At 40.6% G+C, this 9,404-nt stretch overlaps 1 protein-coding gene across 1 annotated transcript; it reads left to right on the plus strand.

Annotated features, from left to right (window-relative positions):
* The first annotated feature begins 1,960 nt into the window (after window positions 1–1,960).
* On the plus strand, window positions 1,961–5,017 carry snapc1b (small nuclear RNA activating complex, polypeptide 1b). The gene is made up of 10 exons (XM_018727506.2): window positions 1,961–2,154; window positions 2,541–2,700; window positions 2,843–2,983; window positions 3,116–3,220; window positions 3,541–3,699; window positions 3,779–3,847; window positions 3,941–4,003; window positions 4,255–4,396; window positions 4,514–4,579; window positions 4,745–5,017. The coding sequence occupies exons 1-10, from the start codon at window positions 2,024–2,026 to the stop codon at window positions 4,777–4,779; spliced, it is 1,071 nt and encodes a 356-aa protein (XP_018583022.1). The 5' UTR covers window positions 1,961–2,023; the 3' UTR covers window positions 4,780–5,017.
* The last annotated feature ends 4,387 nt before the right edge of the window (window positions 5,018–9,404 follow it).

The raw sequence follows: 9,404 nt of genomic DNA on the forward strand, positions 1-9,404 counted from the left end.
TAAGACTAAAAATGTAGTTTGCTCCTGAACCTTTATATCTGTAAACAGGGTAAGAGGGATGGATGACTTAATTTTAGAGCTTTTCTGCAAGTTCTCACTGTATTGTGGGGTGACCCCGGCCATAGGGTCCTTTTTCCCGTTGAAAACCCACCACCACAGCGAACACCACAGGCCAATGAGCTGTACAGAGCTGAAAAGATTGGGCAACAAACCAGCATGATCTACCCCAAGGGAAAAAAAGAGCTTGTACTAATGAAATACGTAAAATAATACCTGTTACTGTCATATACTTGCTTTGAAATGGTTGGTATTTTCCTGTTCATCTTGCACCTTAGTGAACACACAGTGCACAAAAAGTATGTGAGGCAGTGAGCAGCGAGTGCAACTTTTCATGGAGTGTGCTAAAAAGGGCACTCTTTCCATATATAAAAAAACTAAATCTGTTGTGTGCAGTTTGCACCTAAGGATTTCTTTCAATTTTATATTTGCTTCAGTGATGTATTACTATTTTTTAAAGTAAATGTAAAATTCTTTACTATTGTATTTATTTAAAAGTGGCTGAATGTTAGAAATACCAAAATCTGGTTTGAATACACCTGCATTATTTTTTAATTCAAGAGTACTGTTTTGAGGTTCCATTTCATGACTGGGAATATAACAGAGATTTACCCAGTTTTATGAAAATGTAGATATTTTTACTGGACCAATTTGCTGCCATAAATCAGCCATGGCAATTGGGCCAATTAAATAGGAAGACAATGAATGATCCGTTTCTGTGAGGATCTGTTAACTTAATAATTGTGGCAAGAAAAGTGCCATAAATACATAAATAATTAACTGTGTGCATCCCGCTGACAGGAAGAGTGAAGCTTGTTCTAGAAAATTCCGTCTTAAACCGCGGAGAAAAAAAAATGCCTCATCATCGTATTTATGAAAAAGAGTTGAAGCATACACATGATGATAGCACGTTGCATTCATAGCCAAAGTTACCGCTGGTAAATTTTATACTATAATTATTATAGCCAAAAGTCACAGTTGTTGGTGATACTTTTCCCCTGCTTCACTCCTGACTGAGGGAAAACGACCGTTTTTTGAGCCAAGCCCAAGAGTGAACTTTTTTCCGTAAGTAACCAAACGAATACACTACGCAACGTCGTGTCAGTCTATGTCGTAATAAACAAATTTAAAAAGCGGATTATATCGGGATTTGTGAAGTAATAATCGCAAAAGATTTAGTTTAAACTTCTTACCATAATCTGCTCCACACGCCTTCCACGCAGAGCTCTTGTCAGAGTGCGGTCTTCGCGAGCGCGAGCACGGGCGCGAGCGCGAGCACGGGCGCGAGCGCAGCAGAGCGGACCGGCGCGGCCACATCCTGTGCACACGTGCAGTTCATCATGCCGCGACTGCGAAACAGGAACATCACGTAGTAGACGTTTTCCAGCGCCCAACAAGGGTGTCAACCTGGTCTTTGAATACATTACATTCTTTCCTACTTTTTAATAAAACGTCTTATTGCTCAGTAACCTGAACCGTGTTCCTCAGCACATCATCATGATGATGTCGATTAATTCGTGTTATGATAATAATAATAATAATAATAATAATAATAATAATAATAATAATAATAATAATATTATTATTATTATTTACGAATATATTGATAATAAAAATAACAACAACAATAATAATTGTATTATTAATTACAATAATAAATTTGAAGTTAATAATTTAAATTAGAATAAAGTTTGAATTAGAATAAAGTCGTTGTTGACATTATTATTATTATTATTATTTGCAATTAAAATTTACTTAAACCGCTAAATTACAATTTTGGCAATACTTTTACATTTCGTTTTAACTCACTATTTCTTGACATAATCGAACGCGTTTTGCCTTTCTGATCTGTTTGTCCTTCACAGGCCACTGTACGCTAGACAGGAAGTCGTTGTAGCTGTACTGAACGGTTGTTTTCATTAGGTTCACGTCACCGCGCGGGGAGCAAGCTGGCACTTTAGGAAGGATGGATAACTACATACAGGCTCTAAAAGCCGACTTTGAAGAATTATTGGGTCAATTTCAGCGGACGGATTCCGTGCGATACGAGAATTTCTTACCAATTTGGAGAAATCTGGACTTCCCCAGCTTATTTTAGTATGTTTACAAACTTAATGTTTCATCGCGTCTGATCACTCCGAGCGACTAGTTAGGTCACCTACATTTTAACAGTTTACTAATTGGCAAAATTACCTTTAATAATCATGTTAACCTCTATACAATGAATGAAAAATGTACAGTCTGTGTGCTTTAATGCATGTAGAAAGTGCTTTTCAGTCAGGTGTTCGGAATGGACTTTAATTCACTTTCTTCTTGTTTGGATTTCTCTGCACATGTAATCTCACAATTTTTCCCACAGATGAGCATAAACCATCTAGTTCTGTTTTACCAGGTAGCTAGCCTAGCAGCGATGATCATATTCACAGTTTCACCACACAGGCTGACATTCAGTGGACTCTGTTCTGTCTTTCCCTCTCCTTCAGTGGGAAGATTGTGCCTAACGAGATGAGGATATTTTGTCGTCTGGCCCTCGCTACTGCCTACCAGTACTTCCTGCCACCGTACACCTTCCAGATCCGAGTGGGGGGCTTGTATCTGCTTTATGGCCTGTACCACACACAGCTGGCATCCCCCAAAGAGAAGGTGCCTCTGGACATGGACACTGGCTTAATCCAAACGCAAACGAGCTCAGGAGATTCATTATTTAATACACGATACTTTTTTATGGAAAGATTGTGTATTTACTTATTTCATATCTTCATTCGTATCTTGTCTGCGTCTTCAGATCAGGATTGCACTGAAGGACTGGGAAGAGGTCATGAAGTTTCAACAGGATGCAGCAAATGCCCAGCACTATGATGTCGTGTACATTCTCCGAAAACTCTTATCGGAGAAATCATTTTACTTCGCTGCAATGCCCAAACAGGTGTGGCGTAAACTTTCATTCACAGATTACATATTTGGAAGGAATACGGTTTTGGCCGGTGTGGAGCTTTGAATTTAAACTGACACTATGCCATGGTAACCACCTTCTTGCTGTACCTTGCCTCTCTGGTAGCTAAACTATCAGTCAAAGAAGAAGCCTTTGAGGAATGAAGTTTGTGAGGAGTTTCGGGAGCGGCCTCAGCGGGTGAAGGATCTCATCAGTATGGACACTTTAGAGGTGATTCCTCTAACAAGTTGCATCATGACGCATGATCATTTGAGGCAGTGTAGCTAGCTGAGGTCCACTTACCTGTTCACGTTAAAGCCAACAGAGATAATTCACCAGTCTTATTTCATACTTTATGGAATAAACCAATGTTCCGTTACTTAAAAGTTTTTGGTCCGAGTAAACTAATTATATGGTGCTGACTCTTTAGTGTGAGCAGGGTTATAGCTCTCAGACAGCATCAGGGCTGAAACCCTATCTGTGGCTTAATGCCACCATGTCTGTAAAGTGAGTATATGCTGACTGTAAAATCTTTCTTGTGGTGCATGCAGGAAGTTATGAATGTTCAGCAACACTATGAGAAGATGAAGGCTGCCATCTCAGCCACTCCTGGCCAGCTAGACTCAGCAATAAATTTCATTCGCAAGGACCTGGTATCACAGCTGCGTAGCACAATGATGGAATACCACAAGTTGGAGGAACAGCAGTCGGTGAGGGCCCCATGCATGCACACATGTGTGACTATTTTATGGGATTAAAACCCAGCGTGACCCTGTGTTATATCTTCAGAGGGACACCGTGCCAAAATCTGGGGATGGCGATAATGCTGCTGGTGAGGGCTCTTCTGAGCAGCAAGAGGTGAGTGATAATGGTACTTTGTCAACAGAGCTCTCATTTCTTAGGTGTTTATTACAGTGTATTTTTCCTAAAAATAGTCATTTGTTTTCGCAGTGTTCCCAGAGGGCACAGTTGTTGGCTTCTATCAAATCAAAGTCTTATGGACATGTACTGGAGGTTTGTGTTTGGGCTCTAAATGAATGTCATTGCCTTGGACATTGCTTGCTTTTCCATTGCGGTTCATAGCTGCATGATCTTGTTCCTAGAATTTTCTGTAGAAACACAGTTTCTGGAAATTATTTAAGTGTTATTGTCTTGGACCACAAAGTTTCTTTTGGTCTTTTATGACCATATAGTTGGAAGTCTAGACATTCTGTTTAGAAAATAAAATCATGAATTCCCTGCCAATTTGATTTGTTGCTCTTCAGGCATCCAAGTCACGCAGACATCGGCAGGTGGAAATGGACACTTCAGGCTCTGGAACAGATCCAAGTCAATTAGTCCTTTTCCGGAAAAAGAAAAGGCCTCTCTCCCTCAAGGCCAGGACCAAGAAGAATCTAATTGACAAAGGTTGAACTTATGTCCTTGTCTCTACACAAAACCTGGTGTGAGCTACCATTCCATATGGCCCAGATATTACCCCAAATCATCAGTGCGTTTATGCTCATGCTTTTCTTTCTCTCTCAGTTGGGACCCTAAAACAGGAAGCCACAGAATTCACTGGTCCAGGTATGATGGAGGAGAATTCAAAAGGTGGGGGAAGAAAGAGTTTTTACACCTGTTCTTTTGTATATTTGTTTTCCTCTCAGAATGCATAAGCATAAAACTAGATGTATAAATACGTGATAGCATTATACATTACATTTATAAGCAAGTAAGTACAATTAATATGTTGAATTTCTTGTTCAATGCATTCAGAGAATTCTAAAAAGAAGAGAAGATTCAGATGGTAAGACAAGGAATGAACGTAAGTCTGAACACTGGACCTGTGTCTGGGACAAGCCAAACTCTGCATCAGCTGACCTACACTGAGACTACTGTGTTCTCTGTTGTTCTGCTCAAAGAACTTATTTTTCTGATGTCAGGAGTCATTCTGCCACTTTAAATTAGAACTTTTCTAGTTTTGCGTTTTCCAAGGTGTGAAGGCTGGTGCGCACGTTAAGTATTTCTCACTCCTGTGTATTATCCATAATGGGGTCTGTATGATTGAAATGTTCTTAGAATAAATTTTTTGTATAAATGTAATGGTTTGTTTTGACAGTTGCATTCATTTATTTAGCTGCTGTCTTTGTCCAGAGTTACTTAAAATTCAGGCATGGTTTAAAAAAAAAGCACACTAAAGACAGAGAGTCAGCATAATGTTGTTGAACGCATAATCAAGACACAGGCAGTCCCCGGGTTCCGAACATTCGATTTACGTAAAACCTGTACTTACGAACCACCTCCCTGTAAAGCCTACTCTATTAAAAATTCAAGTTGCATACCATGATTCATAATAACAAACGGGCACTACTTTGCGACACGGATGAAAACATTGCGCGTCTGCAGCGGTTTTTTGGCTCATGGGCGTGTGAGCCTAAAGTAGGACAAAGACTTCCTTCTTTTCAGTCAGTGAGTTACTGTGTTTGGCTTTAATTTTTTTGTTTTAACCTCCTAACCTCCTAACCATGGCACCAAAGCGTAAATGTGATGATGCATCAAAGAAAAGGAAAATGATCACGACTGAAACTAAAGTGGAAATAATAGAGCAATCAGAAAAGGTGAAGCACCAACAAACATTGGAAAAGCGAATATTAAAATTTCTTTAATGTTTTTTTTACATTTATTCATTTAGCTGATGCTTTTCTCCACAGCGACTTAAGTATTAAGGTTACAATTATCACAAGCTTACAAACACATATATTCTCTCTCCTCCTCCTTCTCTCTATTATAAATACTGTAGTTACATTTATTATTTTTATTATTATCATTATTACAGTGCATTATTATTACTGTATTGTTATATTAAAGATGTTTTAGTGTATCCAGAAGTGTTTTTTTAATGTTTTTATGCATAGAAAGGTACAGGATACCCTTAGTAAGACAAACTAAGATATACTAAGACAAACATTTGACTAACTGAACGGAACTCATTCGTGATCCGTACACTTTACAGCCTCATACCTTGCACCTTATTATATTATGTAAAAGCGAAACAGCTTAGCAAAACTCTGTAATTAACATAGCGGAATACATGGTTCTATAAACATTTCATAAAAAATACATCCAGTGTGAAGTATTTGCGCTTGAGAACAGCTTTAGAACAAACTCTAGAACAAATTGCCTTGACGGATATGAACACGTGAATTCAAAACTGTGCAGGTTGGTGTCAAAAGCAGACTGAAGAAGGTCGTTCCAGAAAAATGTTTTGAAACAGCTATGGCCCTTCAGTGGCAGCACAGCTAGATGACTGGAGGACACAGATTGCTGTGCCAGCAAGGAGATGTATATCTGAACAACACTCTGCAGGTATTTCAGGCCCTGTTTGCCAGCACCAGGGTTCTTGCATCTGAAGTGGACCATGAGGACTGAGAAAGGAGGTCAGGAGTGGTGTGGCATGGGAGCATGGTGGGAGATTGTAGTTCGGTCAGGCTGCTGTGTTCTACGTGAGCTGAAGCGGTCTCGCAGCACAGCCTGGGAGTTCAGCTACAAGGGAGCGGTGCAATATGATGACGACCAGTGCCTGTGCTAAGAGCTGCACAGAGGATGGAGTGAGGTAAGGAGGTATGTTCCAGATCTTGTTAAATGGGTGCATTATGAAAACAAAGCTTCCTTGTTTAAACAGCATTAAACATTGGTTGCATCAGGTTTATGAATAATGGACAGTAAAAAGCAGACCTCTATCTGTATATATAGAGATTACATACATTTAGTTTAAATTCATTCTTTTGTGTCCAGTTGGGGTTTTGAGGTGTCTTTTTTTTTCTGGTGTTCCATTAAAATAAATTCCTTTAAAAGATGTAAAGAATAGCTGAGTTAATGAGCACAGTGCGCTATGGGATACAGAAGTACGTCTAACCTGTATTTAAACTGTCCACTAGGTTATACAATATGCATGTTGCTTTCATTGAAACTGTAAGAGTTGGGGGGGCAGCTGGTAGTGTAGTGCTTCGACCTGTTGTCTTTTGACCCAAAGGTTGTAGGGTTGAATCCCACCTCGGGCTGTAATATTCTTGAGCAAGGTACTTACCCTAAATTGCTCCTGTGATATTGCCTACCTGTGTAAATGGGTAAATAGTTGTGGGTAACCTAACACTGTAAATTGCTTTGGATAAAAGCATCTGCTAAATGTAACCAAGACACCTGCAGTTTTTTTTTTTTTATTTATTTACCAATGTATGTATTAAGGTATTGTAGTGGAGAAAGTGATGGGATGGCAGGTACCCTGATTAAGGATCCTACAGCAATAGGACTGAAGCTAATAGTCTTTTGGTCACACAGGTATTCCTCAATCATTCTGTGTGTGTGTGTGTGTGTGTGTGTGTGTGTGTGTGTGTGTGTGTGTGTGTGTGTGTTCCTCAGCTAACCCCAAGAGACTAGACTGAACCTGCGGAGCAAAAAGTCAAATGTCTGACATGGTAATGTGCAAATGTCAAGCTCCTTAAGTTTATTATATATACTGTGTTAAGAAATTAAAGGTACAGTTTAAAGTTATCACAGTTAAAACATTAGACTGATATGAGAATGGGTGTTTGGAGGCAGAAGGCTGCTTCTCTGAAGCTCGTTTCATGGCGATAGATTTGGTTCTATGAGTGTGATGTTGTAATGTGGCTGTGCGTCTCACTGCTGCGGTCCTTCTGCTCCCTGTGTGGCCTCACAGAGAACGGAACACACACAGCACTGACAGCAGTGCACTGACTCAGCAGTGTACTGACACACAACACTGCACTGATACTCAGCAGTGTATTGATACTCAGCAGTGCACTGATACACAACACTGCACTGATACTCAGCAGTGCACTGATACTCAGCTGTGCACTGATACACAACACTGCACTGATACTCAGCAGTGTACTGATACACAGCTGTGCACTGATACACAACACTGCACTGATACTCAGCAGTGTACTGATACACAACACTGCACTGATACTCAGCAGTGTACTGATGCTCAGCTGTGCACTGATACACAACACTGCACTGATACTCAGCAGTGTACTGATACACAGCTGTGCACTGATACACAACACTGCACTGATACTCAGCAGTGTATTGATACACAGCAGTGCACTGATACACAACACTGCACTGATACACAACACTGCACTGATACTCAGCAGTGCACTGATACTCAGCTGTGCACTGATACACAACACTGCACTGATACTCAGCAGTGTACTGATACACAACACTGCACTGATACTCAGCAGTGTACTGATGCTCAGCTGTGCACTGATACACAACATTGCACTGATACTCAGCTGTGCACTGATACACAACACTGCACTCATACTCAGCAGTGTACTGATACACAGCTGTGCACTGATACACAACATTGCACTGATAAGCAACACTGCACTGATACTCAGCAGTGTACTGATACACAACACTGCACTGATACTCAGCAGTGTACTGATACACAGCAGTGCACTGATACACAACATTACACTGATACTCAGCAGTGTATTGATACTCAGCAGTGTACTGATACACAACACTGCACTGATACTCAGCAGTGTACTGATACACAACACTGCACTGATACTCAGCAGTGTACTGATACACAGCAGTGCACTGATACACAACATTACACTGATACTCAGCAGTGTACTGATGCTCAGCTGTGCACTGATACACAACATTGCACTGATACTCAGCTGTGCACTGATACACAACACTGCACTCATACTCAGCAGTGTACTGATACACAGCTGTGCACTGATACACAACATTGCACTGATACTCAGCAGTGCACTGATACTCAGCAGTGCACTGATACTCAGCTGTGCACTGATACACAGCTGTGCACTGATACTCAGCATTGTACTGATACACAACACTGCACTGATACTCAGCAGTGTATTGATACACAGCTGTGCACTGATACACAACATTGCACTGATAAGCAACACTGCACTGATACTCAGCAGTGTACTGATACACAACACTGCACTGATACTCAGCAGTGTACTGATACACAACACTGCACTGATACTCAGCAGTGTACTGATACACAGCAGTGCACTGATACACAACATTACACTGATACTCAGCAGTGTACTGATGCTCAGCTGTGCACTGATACACAACATTGCACTGATACTCAGCTGTGCACTGATACACAACACTGCACTCATACTCAGCAGTGTACTGATACACAGCTGTGCACTGATACACAACATTGCACTGATACTCAGCAGTGCACTGATACTCAGCTGTGCACTGATACACAGCTGTGCACTGATACTCAGCATTGTACTGATACACAACACTGCACTGATACTCAGCAGTGTATTGATACACAGCTGTGCACTGATACACAACATTGCACTGATAAGCAACACTGCACTGATACTCAGCAGTGTACTGATACACAACA

This window comes from Scleropages formosus, chromosome 15, assembly GCF_900964775.1.
Source record: "Scleropages formosus chromosome 15, fSclFor1.1, whole genome shotgun sequence".
NCBI lineage: Eukaryota > Metazoa > Chordata > Actinopteri > Osteoglossiformes > Osteoglossidae > Scleropages > Scleropages formosus.